Source organism: Passer domesticus, chromosome 1, assembly GCF_036417665.1.
Source record: "Passer domesticus isolate bPasDom1 chromosome 1, bPasDom1.hap1, whole genome shotgun sequence".
Classification (NCBI taxonomy): Eukaryota; Metazoa; Chordata; class Aves; order Passeriformes; family Passeridae; genus Passer; species Passer domesticus.
The window spans coordinates 108,183,354-108,199,877 of NC_087474.1; the positions used below are offsets into that span (position 1 = coordinate 108,183,354).

General features: G+C 38.7%; 1 protein-coding gene across 2 annotated transcripts; it reads right to left on the reverse strand.

Annotated features, from left to right (window-relative positions):
- Window positions 1–285: 285 nt before the first annotated feature.
- Window positions 286–16,499, reverse strand: RNMT (RNA guanine-7 methyltransferase). 2 transcript variants are annotated; one of them, XM_064432881.1, is made up of 11 exons: window positions 16,395–16,499; window positions 14,825–15,085; window positions 12,550–12,682; window positions 10,967–11,089; window positions 9,132–9,247; window positions 8,039–8,220; window positions 7,280–7,444; window positions 6,027–6,144; window positions 4,243–4,344; window positions 3,222–3,255; window positions 286–2,082 (listed from the first exon to the last, which is right to left on the reverse strand). In XM_064432881.1, exons 2-11 carry the CDS (start codon window positions 15,053–15,055, stop codon window positions 2,045–2,047), a joined length of 1,242 nt encoding a protein of 413 aa, XP_064288951.1. In that variant the 5' UTR covers window positions 15,056–15,085; window positions 16,395–16,499; the 3' UTR covers window positions 286–2,044. The 2 variants fall into 2 exon arrangements, with proteins under 2 accessions (XP_064288951.1, XP_064288961.1); XM_064432891.1 differs by lacking the exon at window positions 16,395–16,499 and adding an exon at window positions 15,951–16,090.
- Between the last annotated feature and the right edge of the window lie 25 nt (window positions 16,500–16,524).

Genomic DNA, 16,524 nt, shown 5'->3' on the forward strand with positions numbered 1-16,524 from the left:
GCAATGGGCACACACTGAAACAGGAAATTGCCTCTGAACACCAGGAGACTTTTACTGCGAGAGTGACCAAGCACTTGCACAGGTTGCCCAATGATGTTGTGGAGTCCCCACCATCAGAGCTGTTCAAAAGCTGTCTGGACAAGGTCCTAGCAACCAGCTCTGGGTGAACATGCTTAGGCAGGGGTGGGGGTTGGACCAAATGACCTCCAGAGGTCCCTTCTGAACTCAACCATTATGTGATTATGTGATTGATATGTTAAGATTCACTTAAAAGAGGAAAGACACTTCACTGTACTCCCTCTGTTTTTATTATTCTTATTTCTTCCAAAAATAGCATAACAATGTATTTTCAAATGAAATTTGATACAAGAAATCCAGCAAAACTAGCTTTGACGCACACAAATTTCAAAGAAACATTTCAGCACTTCTAAAGTGTCATCATTTTTAGCTAGTTTCATAAGTACTAATTCTAACAGACAAGAACATCTTATTGTCTTAATTTCAGCAGCAGAACTGACAGATTCTACTGCTTCAGTGAAGGTTACAAGTGTTCTTCTAGACAACAAGAAAAATAGGAGTGATGGAGGAAAGAGTACAACCTAATTACAGGGGGAAAGCAATACAACTAAAAACTCCTATAATTTGAACATTTAGGTCTTAACAGAAATGTTCTCTTCTAGGTTTGCTATAACTTTTCAAAATACTCATGTACCATCATCATTTCATCTCTGTGTTAAATCTACTGGCCAACAGCAGCCATCAGCTACTGTTAGCCCAAACTGGGGAGAAGAAACATGAAGTAGTCAGGCTTTCTAAGTAATGGGTGGCTACAAGCACATGGAAAGTCAAGCTAACACTGTATAGAAACCCCTAAGCCAGCTCCAAGAGACTAACAAGCAGTTATGATGGTAGTTAGGCACAGTTCTGCCTATTGGTATCATTTGATTACATTCCCAAACGTGCCTCCAATTTGGGGATTGTTACCCATAGGTACCAGAGTGTGTATGCACATACACAGCACTCTCTTCCAGAGAGAACTGCTGGTATCCTCAACTAATACACAGACTCCCCTTTTGTTTCATGATCCATGACATGACCATGTTTTTTAAGACTGCAATGAGGTCCCCATCACTACCAACAGCTCATTCTACTGCCAAGCCCATTTGGAATTTTATGAAACAAGAAAGGAAGGCATCCTAAGATCTGTCTAGTAAGTTTCAAGAAACACTAAAACTATTGAAAAGTCGGAATAGTCTTTTAATACAATAAAAAATGTTCAGTAATCTAACTTAAGCAGCTGTTACTGATTACCAAATAGCCATATTTGGAAAATGAAGTCGAGATTTAAAACGTTAGAAATTTAGTACTTTCAGAGCAGTTTTGTACAGAACAAACTCATTTAATCTTAAAAGCACCATGAAGTGACACTACATATCAGCAAGCAGGAAAAACAAGAACATCATGGGATTTTACCATGTAAAATGCACCATGAATACCACTAAGGTAGATTTACAATGCAGGCTTGAGCACAGCACAGAGGTTCTCAAACTGACTTGGGTATTTTTTGCTCTGCATGCAATGTGGACATACCCTCTATGCTGAACAGATCTCATTATGAATTAACTGAGCTCTGCAGAACAGTATTTAGGCCCTCATTCTGCATTATTGAAGTCAACATTCTTCCATTAACTTCAGAAAGTGCAGGGTCAGGCTCATAATCACAAACATACTTCTACAAACAAAACATTTGTTTCTAACAAAGTTAAGTGAGTTCAAACACAGGTTTTGAGAGCATGCAGATTGCTTACAAATGCTTAAAAAGACTGGTTCAGAATCTTTCTTATATATACACACACAAGTCCATCTGTCACAGACAGGCAATGTAACTCTGAATCATGAGCTTGCTCTAGTTTTTGGTAGTGTCCTGCACACGTCTGATAATTAAAAAATAAAAAATAAAAAAATAGTTGCCACAATGGATTTCTGATCATTCCAACTTGCACGTGGATATGATCCCTTCTTGCTGCATCCAGTATGTGAAGTTTCATGGTTGCTTCTCAAATGCAAATACCAAGTAAATACCTAAAAAAGAAAATAGCAGATTATTGAAATTACAAAAGATCTTATGATCCTCCAGTGAGTAACTCTAGCATTCCACTCCAAGAAAGTTTTACATGCTTTCAGAAACGTGAATCAAATTCATAAATTACTGTCCCATTCTACATATATTGAACATTCACTAGCACCTAAAAAGTCATGTGAGTTAAGTTTAAAGACTCCTTCATACTTGCAGTAATGGACAATCACGGTTAAAATTATTCATTTTTAATTGAAAAGTGAATGAACTCATGATACACATTATCAATTTTGATGGACAAAGATGAAATTATAGCATTTTTTGAAGTCCAGAACAGTATGATTCTATTAATGGATATTTGTACAATCCACACTAGCACCCCTGGAAAACTTAGCAGGCATATATTCAATGCTAGCTATGCCAGAAGTTCCTATGCTCTATACCAGACAGATACGTTAAACCAGTTACTTGAGACCACATCTATAGATTTTCACTTGATTTCAACTTTTGTTTTAATGAATGAGGTACCATAGCTACTTGTAAATCTTTCAAGACAAGCTTATCAGACATTCCTCAGCAACAATGCAAAGTTCCACATAAGGAACAAGCTGTGCTTATACTCTTATCAGAAGCTCAATACCCCATGTTTCTGGAAAAATAGACTGCTTAGGAAACACAGTAATCACTGAACTTTTAAAGGTATGAATTTTTTTTTAGGTATGAAAAGGTATAAAACTATATAAAAAGCCCCTCTCAACTAGCTAATAGAGATAATACTTCTAGATTGCTAGAAATTTATGTCTACCATATAATTCATAGAGTCAAAAATTAGATAATAATTTAATAAAGCAGAGTGAAGATTTCTCTCACCTGTGAAGTAAACAGCATTTTTGGTTTTAAACTACTAACACAACCAGTATAATGGCCTGCAAAAATGCAAATTCTGGTTGGCTGCACTTACGCATTTCTCTCCCAATTTCTTGAGATGTGCATACTACATAATCTATACACAGACATTTTGAATTACAAATAACAACACCTTATTATATTTAAAATCTGGATTTTCTTCCATGACTAACAGGTTATTTTAAAGACTTTTCAAAGCAGTCATTCAATCAATAGTGTTTTCAAAACCATTACTTACTTGTTGCTTCCCATTCAGATTTACTCAAGGTTCCCTAGAAGGGGACAAAAAACCCACAGTTTCAACAAAAAATAAGGAAACAATAAAATACTGATTTAGCTCCATTTTTCACTGACCAATGTCTCATCACCCTCAGTGACTGGCTATTTAGGGTCAAGGAAAGCATACAGTAGACCGCAGATATTTACAACTACACTAACTACGATGGTTGGGAATTGGAAGATCCAGACAATGGAACACACATAAATTAAACTGGTACAGGAGAATGGGCCAACAGTCTGTTGGTCTGGATGCCTCTGCAATGCAGAGGATGCCTGTGCCCATCACCACACACCAGTGTGACCTGACCTGGCTCCAGCTGCTCTTCAGACCCAGATGCCCAGTAATTGTGCACAAGTCGGGAAAAGGCCTTACACCATGGTGCTGCCACCATTTAATTTAAATTTTCATATATGCAGTAAAAGGACTACATCTTCAAGAATTCAGAACGTGAACAGTAGATTAGTCAATTATTAAAAAAAAAAAACCCCAAACAACAGAACCAAGTGGAAAAACTTTAAACTGACCATCCCCATGCTGTATTGATGAAAATTGAAAGAATGATTTCAAATATATATGTTCTCAAATATATAAGTATTATGCAGAAAGCTTTGAAGTCTCCCATTAGAGGATTAAAATTAATGCTTTAAATCAGTATTGTGAAGATCCAGACATATAAGACGACTCCTCAAATTAAGTATAGTTAGAAAGAACAGCTGTCAAGTAAGATGGAAAAAATATCCTTTCCATCTGTATTATTACAAATTTCTTAACAGCTACCAAATTAAGTGAATTTGATTCTTTGAGTAGAGGATATAGATTAGATGAACCCCTTAGCCCTGCAGCTCTACTATTTTTCACATGCAAAGAGACCCTGATACCAACTTCACTGCAGTTGAAATGAAGAAGGCAGCACAGTTTGAAAGATCAGGACCTCAATTTTAAGACACCATTATCTCTAGTGAAGTATAAAGCAACTTACCAATGGTAACTTTGCCTTGCCATCTTTGATAAACTCTTTTGCATGCTCATAATCATCAGGTTTATCAGAAACAAGCCTGGAATCACCATGTGCAGAATATGGCTGGAAAACATAGAATAAAACACTGAGTAGTGAGATACATTATTCACATCAAGTAAAGGGTTTGTCACAACACAGTCCACAACAGAAGTCAGTAAATCTTAAAAATATTTTAAATTTACGTCTCTCCTTTATAGCATCCTCAGGAACAGGTCTGATGTTCCCTACTTACCAGAAGATCTGACACCCAAGGATTACAAATTCAGTTTTATCCTTATGCCTCTAAAGCAGGGGAAACAGAATAACTATAAACACTCTCCTTCATGTACAGCTCATTATGAGTGTTACCCAGATATACCTTCTTTTAGAAGAGCAACTATACCAGCAACTCTTCAGCAGAAGTTCAAAAAAATGGGCAACTACAATTTCAAGCAGAACAATTGAAACGCTTCAGTAACACACAAGCTGTAACAGAAACATACAACAGGTTCTTCAAAACTAAGATGTACTTATTAAGGATCCCAGTTACTAGTGATCCGAGTAAATAAATCTAATTGTAAAAATGCAGTCCTCAGTTGTAAGTGGCTACTACCTTAAGACAACTCTCTCATTCCTAAGAAGGAAGATGGTAAGTCAAAGGCTGTGTCTCTGTGCTACTGCTAGTGTGAGCCCTTACACAGCATCATCACTTACAGAGCCAGCAAGTGCAGTCAAGATGCAGTCTGACTCAGCTGAGTAAGTCACTAATTAATTGATCTGAGAGTTTTCTGCAGAATTCTACTGTCTGAGGGATGAGGGAAACACAGATAACAGCAAGTAAAACCAAAGCCTCAGAGATGGCCTGGAAAAGCCTCTCTGAAGCTGCTAAAGTTATCCAGGGTAAGAGATGGAGAATAAACAAAAAATGCAAGAACATTGGGCAAAAGCATATGCTCAGTAACAGTTAAGTACCATTTTCTTCTATGAACACAGACTGTCCTTTTATTCCTACAAAGATTCCTTTCTGTCTTTTCAGTCAATATTCCTTGCACACAGATCCAACTTTCAGGCTCTCTGCTGAAGAAGAAATGGATTACAGTGACCACTATCTAACACTTGGCATGATTCTTGGGCTTCTGTTTCCTAGTTCATAAAAACAGAAACTTGCCTCAATATTGAAATATTATCTTCAAAGCTGACTCATCTATTGGGTGGAACCTGTGCTGGACCAAGAGAAGAGTGTGAGGAAGAAGGAGAAGCAGAAACAAAGTGTTATGAACAGACCACAATCCCCCTTCCCACGTAGAGGAAGGGAGAGGAGATAGAAAGGTCAGGAGTGAACAAATGAGGCTGAGCCTGGGAACAAGCAGTGGGTGGGACAGTGGTGTTTTTAGGTTTTCATGTTTCTCACCTTTCTACTTTTTTTTTTAATAAATTAAATTAACGTTCTCCAAATTCAGTCTGTTTTGTCTGTGACAGTAATTACTAAGCAATCTGCTTGAATTTATCTTGACCCACAAGGTTTTTTTTCTATTTTCTCCCCACATCCTGCTGGGAAGAGGAAACAAGAGTGCAGGTCAAGGGGTGTCTGGCAGCCAGTCAAGATCAACAACCAGAGTCACACTTTCAGCCCCAGGAACTAAATACTTTCTATTGGTGGCCCTTAATTAATTGTAAAATGTTCACAAAGGGAATTTCAATTATTGTGTAAAAATTAACAAGATGTAAAATGCTATTACAATCAAACAAGTCAACTCCAAATTTACCTCCAAGGCCTGCATTCTCCGTAACAGCATTTTATGCTCCTCGTTCTTGATTTTTTCTTCATAGAATTCCCGAAATGTCATTTTGTAGACTAATTTCATACCATGCTTCTTTGCCATTCTGTCAAAATAACAAGCTTAATTAGGGAAGCCAAAAAATTATCGTAGCTTTATTTTCAAAGAAACAATTTTAAGCCACAGTGACATCTTATGGTATTCACTAGAATAACACTTCTTTACAACTTTTTTTCTCAGTAAAGACATTTAGATGAAAAAAGCTGCAGTTCCACCACAAATTGCACAGTTTTCGTTTTTAAATTAGGACATCAAAAATCTACACAGAAGTAATTTACAAACATTTCAATAGAAAACGTCTCTTCTCCTGAAACACAGAAGTTCCATGTGGACTTCCAGAAAGACTACACTTTTCCCTGCAGTATCTATCATGTCAGATATTATGAATATATTTAGAGAACTTCTTGCTACTGCGGCTTACATCTCAATTTCATGTAGACACCATGGACGTGCAACACTGAAGTTACAGCTGTCAGTGACAGATGCTGTTATTTTTCACAGACAGCTACAAATGAAGCTCTTGAACACGGTTGAAGGGAAAGCTTAATACTGCTTAACCACACTGAGCTTGAATAGCAGGAAAAAACCCAGTATGGAAAGATTTGTCTGTACTTCAGGATACAGCTGGAAAAACCAAATCTGAGGTCACACAGAGGTAACAGCAAAATATATGCTTACAGATGAAGATCATTTAGAGGAAGAAAAAAATTTCTCATAGCAAAAATCCTACGAACATCTAAGGAAAGGTGGAGGAAACAAGAAAGAGGCACTATGATGAAGAAGAAGCACAAGAAAGCTTACTGAAAGACTAAAAAAGGGGTAGAAAGAAACTCCTCAAAAAGCTACAATTAAAGAAGAAAAAGCTAACAGTTTTAAAGGTTTGCTGACAGTATCTCAGATTTTGCTGATCCAGTATCTCAGATCAGATGATCCCTCGTGAGACATAGTTTAAGTCCTCACAGCTTCTGACCAGAGCACCTGGATAGACAGATTACAGTTGTGGATGGAAATGCAAGAAACCTCTGTATCTAAAGCAACAACAAAAAATTAAGAACTGAAAAATATAGTAAGAACACCAAAACATAATCTTCTGCAAGCATTATGCAATGACCCATAAACTAAACAAATATTTCTTATGTTCCACAGCTTTTATTGCATAATAAATTTAAAACTTAACTTACTCTTCCAGTAAAGGAAAGTAAACCAAAAATTCAGGGACATCAACCACTTCTTCCAGGTGAAAATCATACTTGCAGCCAAACAAGGGATAGTCTCCCTTCTTTTCAAATTTTACATTGTACACATCATTCCCAAATGAATTTGTTTCTGAAGCTTCAAGTCTCTTTCTATAGAATGAGATAAACAAATATTTATTGACCAGTATTGAACAGGCAGAGAAAACTACACATAAGAAGCCTGAGAGTGTTTCTCCCAGTAATACTCAGTGATCTCTCTAGTTTCCCCCTTCCCTTATCTCATATGGCAATAAAACAACAAAATGAAGCAGCATACTGGGTTTTAACAGGTTATCATTGCCATACAACACACCAAGGACAAAATGGACCTACAAGGTGAACCTTTAGCCCAGACACACAGACAATCTACATGGACAAGACAGGCTTCTAGAAACAACCACAAAACCTTGACAGTTTTTCCCCAGGCTGTGGTAATTTTGACACCACTAAAGTCATGACAGAGGGATGAAATGTATGAAGACCTGTACTCTCTAACAGAAGAGCCATGAGGACATGAGACAAAGGTAAGTATTGTTTACCTGTCTGAGTCAACTTCATGAGTGAGATCCTTTTTTACTAGAATCCAAAATTGTTGCAAAAAATTGCTTTTGCTTGCACAAACATATTGGAGCACTGTAAGAACACCTATCACTTAACAATGCTTCACAGAGTTTGGGAAGACTAACAGGACATAAGAGTACTTACACAAGTTCAAAGCTATTTGGAGTTGTGCCAATGAAATAACCTCCAGGAGAGAGGTTCCCACAAGCATTTTTAAGCATCATGTCAGCCTGCTCATATGTCTCAAATGAATAGTGGTAAACAAATTGACAACTGCAAATATCAAAGCGCATATCTGGATCATTGTACTTGGAAGACAAGAGATCCTGCAACAGATAAAAAAGAAAAAAATACAGAAACAAGCATGATTCACTTAAATCTTCTAAAAAATACACTACATTCAAGATAGAGGCCAAAAATCAGGGAAATTAACTTTTGTGTACAAGGACAGACAGAACAAAGCATGCAACAGAAAATACATATGCATCTAAGACTAAGCTGTAATAGCAATGTGAAAATATCTCTTTCTTTCCTGGCCAAGCCTCTTTCCTTTCCCCCAAGTCAAGACAGATGACATGAACCTGCAACTGATTATTTCTCAGAAGAAGGAAAGGCAACCAAGAATTCAAGTAAACCCTTCATGCAAAGCGGAGAACAGATATGCTGGAACCAGGTATGTGCTGTCTCAGCCTGCACTTTTAGGAAGCAAAAGCAGTTCTGTTTACAAGACTGTCTCCTTACTAATCCTCAGCCATGCATTCACCACTGCCTCTAGACAGTCTAAAAAACCTGCTCTACCACACAAGTTTTAAAGGTACCTATTATAGTAACCAAAATGTCACTAGAAAGAAAAAATTCTAAGTGTTAAATCAGTTAAGTTAAATCAGAAAATGTCCTTTATATATTCCAGCATTCACCAAAATAGTTTCCAACATCCCATGCTGTCTCACATAACTCCAAAGCTGAAGAGTCATTCTGTTCCCCTTTGTCGAGTAAAAGATAGTGAAAGCACCAGATTTACTATCTGGAAAAGACATTCAGGCTTCAGGAATGTTACGCTGTACAACCACAGCAAAATGCACCAAAGTCCACCTTAAGCAACCTTCCGGTAACCCCTACGGCTGATTCTCTTGGTAGTACAAGAATCCAACCCTAAAAATACATACACCCAAAATGTTACAGTGCTACCATAGAGAACATTAAATCTCCAAAATACTACAAAGCACAGGAGCTGTACCTTGGTACTATCTGCTTGTATGAATTCTGCATCAAAAATATGTTCATTATACCGACATCGGGATTTCATTTCTTCATAGCGGTGCTTGCACTGTTGCACAGAAATGTCAGCAATGTCTACATATGGAAAGATAATAAATATAATAAATGAAACTTTTAAAAGTGTGTACACTGCTCCAGACAAGAAAACTGGAATGATTACTGGAACACAGAAGGTACAATATGGTAGGATAAAAAAACGAACTTTAGTTCCATTAAAACAGCTCAGCTCCCTGGGATTCTTAATACTCTTAAAAATATAAAAGATGTTGAAATGCATTTCTGATGTGTCACATTATGAGAATTTTTTTAAATTCTAAGACTGCTTCTTTCTCCATCATTGAGTTTCTCACAATATGCAATAAATTGACCTAAGAACTTTTTAAGTAAATTGATTAATTGTATTTGAATACTGCCCACTGAATAATGCAAGAAAGAACTGTGAAATGTGAAGTGCCCAAAATAATTCCCACTGAAAGAGTTTTAGTGAATTTTAGTACCTAATCAAATTTGCCGTTACTTTATCAGATTATCCTTGGGATACATTTTGAGAAATAAAAATGTATCCCAAGAAAAGGGATACTTTTCAAGAAAAGGGAAGATGGTATCATTCTCCCAACATCTAAGCCAATTATTCAAACCAGAATTTTTTTTAATCAGCTTTCAGCTCTTCCACATTTCTAAGTCTGAAAATCTTTAGCTGATTGTAACACCCAAGACCATTTTTTCTCACAACACTGGGGGGAGAGGGGTTTTTTTTGTTTTTTTTGTTTTTTAAATGCAACTCTCCTCTATGTGTTTGTCCTGGCTTGTAAAATAAGCATGTATTCTATTTTTGCCATCTGTTGGGGGCTAGGCAGTTTTTCTTATCTCTTTCAAGAACAATGACACTGCCAGGAAGATAATCTCCTGCTGATGGGCTATTGAATTACTCACTGTGGCTGGTAAAATTAGTTACATCATCCCATTGGGAGATGCTCCGCCCAGAGGGAGGAGCCAAGCATCCCTGCCACCATAAAACAAGCATTTCTGAGACCACAGACAGCCTTCTTCGCTGGATTTCCCAGAGGAATCAGGAACCAAGGCCCAGCTGCTCCTTCACCGCGTTTTCAGAAAGGATCTACACCCTTCTGCAGATCGTCGCTCCAGGAGGAGCAGCCACCATCTGGCTGGCCTACTATCAACACCCTGACTTCTCAGGGTGTCAGGTTTTTCTCACTCTGCCAGTGGTTTTTTGCTTGTGCTAAATTACATTGTTATTTAGTTTTTTTTTCTTCCTAGTAAAAAACTGTTATTCCCGTTCCCATATCTTTGCCTGAGAGCCCTTTTAATTCTGAAGTTGTGATAATTCGGAAGGAGGGGGTTTACCTTTTCCATTTCACAGGAGGCTTTTGCCTTCCTTCACAGACTCCTGTCTTTTCAAACCAAGACAGTGTTTCAGAACAATTTAAAAAAGTATGAGAGATTAGATGTGGAAGAAAAGACATAAAATAAAAAATATTGGTCGTTTCCCCAGGGCCACATTTTGCCCAAGGCAACTGGGGGCAATGGTGTTTTTCTTTAGTGATATCAGTTTTTATTTAGGAGTTGAACTGAAAGCTAAATATTGATGATACTTATATTTCTGCTGGCAATCAAGTCATATCTTCAGATTAAAAGACAAAACACAACTTTTTGCACAAAAGGTGTACATTACATGCTTTGACTGACTGGAAAAAAAGAAATAAAATACTGGAGGTGACTTGGCTTCCCATAAAACCTGATGTACTTTCCCTATAAACTTATTGTACTTCTTACCAGTACAGACGAGTTTTTTAATTCTGCCTTTTTTCCATTTCAGTAAGTCTCCACCTTTCCCACATCCTAGATCCAGAACAGTTATGTCACTCTTCTTCTGTCGCACCCGGTCTATAAATTCACCTAGAAGAATAAAAACCAGGAGCATGTAAACACATCTCTGCACATGTACTGCACCCAACAGCCTAAAGAACCAAAAGGAGATGGGAATTTTAAAACACCTCAGACATTACTTTGCCTATAAATCTTCTTAATATTACAGACTTAAATCTCTTTTCTTTCTAGAAGGATGAAAGGAACCACAAACTTTTAAAACTGTGGAGAAGATTAATATTTTCTGTGCTTAATATGCCCTGCATGTAACTTGACTGAGGCTCCGAACTGCTGCCCTGGCCAAGGCAAAACTGCACATGGCTAAACAACCACCCTGGGCATGGGGAGGGAAATAGGGTTCCCTTTCACTAGCATTCTAATGAATGCAGATGTTATTTGAAAGTATGGGAAAGCCTTTTGCAAAAACAAAAAGCCAATTAAATGCATCAGCCACATCTCCTCCCAGCCATCTACAAAAATGTATAATGTTTTTCACTCGCTCTCCCAGGCTTTGCAGTAACAGTAGCTACTCCTGTGCTGTCTCTCTACCCTACATACACCAGTCACATTTTTTCCCCCTCAAGGCTGCCCAGATTCTCTCTGCTCTGACTGATGTTGGCATATTATGTATAACATATCAGCATGCTAGCAACTTTTCTTCACAGTAGGAGATATGAAATATGTTTTGATACAACTGCTATAAAGCCACACTGCTGAAATTCTTTATGACAGAAAGGCTTCAACACAGGCTTCAGGAACAGCTTTATAGAAATCTAAATATTGCTTCTAACTGCTCTGATATAGCACAACAAAAGGCAGCATGATAAGACAAACGGTGCCAACATCTTCTGGCACAGATCCCTTTTCATGAACCTGTGGTGCTGTGCTGATGATTCTTATCTTTGTTGGCAGATATTTGATGGCTTTGTTTCCTCAATTTGGAATTAATTTGTGGAACAGCAGACTTTGCCTTTAAATAAAAACATGCTGATTCTTAAAGAACTAAATCCTTTAGCTTTCCATCTTTACAACCACTGACTATGGATAATATAGAAAATATTTATGTGTTCAAGGTTCCTGCAGAACTGCTTAACCAGGATCTGAACAGAGAGTGCTTTGGGAAAATGCCTAAGAAATTATTTGAGATAGATTGAGCTGTTCTTGTTTCTATCTAAGAACACTTAAGTTCTTTATGATTTAAAGCTGTACTTTTCTCTTTAAAAATGCCATAGAGAAGAACAGTTTCCAGTATGAATTTTTTAAGTCAGTTGACGTTTAAAACTTAACCATATGCTTGGCACTCCAACAATACAAAACACTACTACAAAGATTCAAATTAAATATAAATATAGACGTTTTACTGCAGCTGAAAAACTTACTATGTGTTATGAGACAACATACTCAACATCAGAAAACAGAAAAAGTTATATTTTGACACAAAAATTAGTTACATTTTCATAATGTCTAAGCAATCAATTAAGGAAACTTACCAATGAGGACACTCTTTGTCCAGTTATTAAAGTTTCTGAGGTAGAATATGCGAGACTGGCTACGTTTTTCCAAACCAACTTCTTGAAGTTCATTATAATGTGCAGCTACAGCTTGCCCATGACCAATCACATGCTGCAGAAAGGAAATCACACCACAGAAAGAACAGACTCAAGCACTGAATTCTTTTTATTACTTAGTCATTTAATCAAAAGACACACGTGTTCACTTCAAGGACTTAGGAAGGCAAACAAGCAATACTATAAAGAGCACCATCATTATAAACAGATTGCACATATCTGTCCTGGTACTGATGTCAGTACTTCAATTATCAAAGCAATACTCACAAACTTAATCCCCTTTTCAGTTCATTCAAGCATTTTCTGGATCAGAGATATTGCCCAGCATCTTTCCTTTGTGGAAATACTTGACTTTCGGCTCTCTAATACTCTCAACCATGCTCAAAGAACACACTTCATTCTTCTTAAGTCTGGGACAGAAGAAGAGGATGTTCCTTCTCAAGGAACTTTAAGCCTCTTCAAAGAGCCTGTTTCAGAAATTGAGTGTTCTCATCTGACAGAAGTGTATAAACTGCCAATTTAACCAAAATGCCAACTGGCTAATATCACATTAAGGTCCAAGTGGATGACCTCACTGCCAGAGATTTAAACAGACCATGATAAAGGAACGAGAGGAATCCTTTGACAACATATTCCATACAATGCTTAAGAGTTAGCTTCTGTCCAGCCTTAACTTTAAGTACTACAAGACACTTCTCTCCCCTGTTATGCAGAGAAGCATCCTATCTACATGCAGATATTATGCTCCCAACATTTCTTCACCCTGAAAATGATCTTCAGCTATATACATGAAGTGAAAACAAATAATAAATAAAATCCAAAGTAACAGAACCAAAACATGGACACAACCAGCATGGACTCTATGAAGTACAAAAGCATTTGAAATTACAGTACAAACCAGAATGAAGCCATTATAAGCATTCTTAACAGTTCACTACAGAAGTCAATATCTCTGCATCTTTCTATTCAAATAGCAGTTCCTCAAGGGAAAGAAGGTTTGGCTGATATAAGAGAATTCTTCAGTGTTTCATATACTTTTGGTAAGATTCAGAAAGAACACAGCCTCACTTGTCTGAAATCTTTATAACCTCATAATCTGTTTATCACCACACTGGACTTCTATTCCTTCTCAGGAGAAGCACAGACGGTTCCCTGAATGGCCACTGAAGGTGACAGAGGCTAGAACAGCTGACTCAGACAAGTCTGGGAGACATACTCATACAAACCATTAACACATCTCAGCTGCAAACAGCCATCAGCAACATCTAGATGGTGGCAGCTATGTTCAGTCACCTCTCTCCACCCTTAGGCTACACAAACCCAAGGTAGTTCCTGTTCATCTAAGCCTTATCGACCCTTACTAAAAGGATGAAAGGGTTAATAACGTTTCTACCACAACAAAGGACACCCTTTACTTTGCCAAGCCATATATTAACATACTGGGAGAATTCTGGGCAGATAAACAGAACATTAGGTTCAGACATTTTCAAATTATATTTAAATATCCCAAAAGGATTAACTAGACTGGATATTAAAGCATCAGCTTCTACAAGCTCATACAAAATAAAGGACAGCATCATGTAAAACATTACCCTTTTCACCATCCCATGTGGACATATAAAAGGACATACATTTTCTGTATGGGACGGGAGCTCCTTTTATATGTCCACACATTTTCTGCTGCTTCTGCAGTCTTAAAATACAAAGAAGTGCCTGTAAGCCTTTCACTGCTTCACTTTGCCCACAAATCACACTAAAATTATATCACAGAGGATGCAGTCTGTTGAGTTTTGCAAACTATACAGTACCTTACCAAGGAAATAAAAGGACAAAATTACCTTATGGAAGAACTTCCCAAGCACAGGTAACTATGCTAATGCACAGACAAACAACATACATGAGAAGGGAGTTCAAGATATGGAACTTGGACTAATGCCTACACTACACTAACAGATTGCTACCACACAGAGGATGCAACAGTCTTAGAATTAGACTCAGTATGTGCTGAGATTATCACTCTAATTGCCAGCCCTCTTTTTCCTCTGTGAAGCCCAAAATCACTTGTGTACCTGTTATTTCCCTAGGAAACATTTCCACACTTGGTGTTTGTGCTGCCTCACATGCATCTAGCATAAACATTTTCAATCATTCCTTTGAAACAAGGATTTGAAAACAGCTCAAAATAAATGATACTCACTACTTTCTTAGAAGGTTCATCTTCAGAATCAACATTCTTCCCCTTTGCTCTGCCATTCTGATCACCACTATCAACGTCTTTGTCGTTTTCAGTGGACTGCTCTGTACCTGCAGCAGAACTATTGCCTTCACACCCGACACCTGAAGCTGACTCTAGAGCATGAGGTGTTTTCTCCACTTCTTCCAAACTCTTCTCTACTTGCTGTTCTTCTGTCTTGGTTACTTCAGCCATTTTGACTGGTCCACTGACCAGAATGGAAATCTAGAGGGAAAAGAAACAAAACACCGAGAATTTTCAGTGCTGAAAATTTCATTTACTTGTAGTTATGATCATGACTTTCGAACATGATGTTGGTATTTCACCCTAGGCAACATACAGAATTCAAATTTGACCATTTGTTTAATAAAGACAGCTCAATAAAATATGTGGAACTTAAAAGTACTCATTAAAGAAGTTCAAATTAAGATAAATTGTTACTTTTCATTTTAGAGTCATTCTTACATATCTTCATTGACTCAACTGCCAAATGTTACTGGTTTTTTTCTTTCCCTTCCCATAAAAGGTAACCTACAAATCAGTTTATGTTTAGAAACACAGAGAGGTTCTCTCAAATTAGTAAATTTGTTATTTAAACTGATATGCTTTGAAATGGATGTCTTCAAATAAAAGACCAAGATGGGTTTTTGAGAGCAAATTTTATTACCAGTTGTGGATTTTCCAGTTTGCCAAGAATATCCACTATGCTCTGCGCTTAACTAATATGTGGAATATTCAGGCGCACCTGTATTTCCACACCTCCACCTCACAAACACCTAAACAGGCTGCAGGACTGCCAGCAACCACTACAAAGCTCATCCGGTCTCCAGCACATCCCAGCCTTCTTTACACCAGCACTGGGAAGCAGAGCACCTACTTTTTAACAAGATATGCGAGAGGGCAATTTGGCACCTCCTGTTCTGAAACAGTGGTCTAAATGACAAAAAAAAAAAAAATTAAAACTCAAAAATCACATTTGGATCCAGGCTCACCTCCTAATGAGGGCCAGAACACATCCACTGAGTGGGTCACTACACAGAGGCGCCAGAGCAGCTTTCCTCAAAACAAATGGTCTCAAAGTAAGACTTACAGAAATTATTCTTCCACTACTGCACAGCACCACAGCGCTCGGCTTGCGAAGCAGCAGCAGCCCCTTCGTTATCCTCACCCGGCTATTCCAAGATGTTTTGAAAGCCCAAATTGTGAAACGCTGCGACTTTCACAACTAGCGGGGCGGCCAAAGGAAGCAGAGGCTCCTTCAGCCGGAGAGCTCAGAACGCCCGGAGTGATGTGGGAACGGCCCCGCCGGCCCCGGGACGCTCCCGCCCCCTCCCTTCTTCCTTCCCTCCTTCCCTTCCCCCATGACGCGGCCGGGAGGCCTCGGGGCCTCCGCTCCCGTTACCCGGCCGGCGGCGCCCGTCGCTCCCCTGCGGCCCCCCGGCCCGGCGAGGCCTAGCGCCCCGGGCGCGGCCGCCGGTCCGCCCGCGGGCAGGGAGGGCGGCCCTGCACCGGCCCGGCCCGGCCCGGCACTCACCCGGCTCAGCGCCCCGCCATCCCTGTTTGCGGAAGTGACGAACTCCCGCGGCGGCGTCACGTCCTGGGAGGGGCCGCGGGAAAGGGAGCGGGAAGGCGCGGCCGCGCGCGGTGTTTTGTGAGGGGCGGCC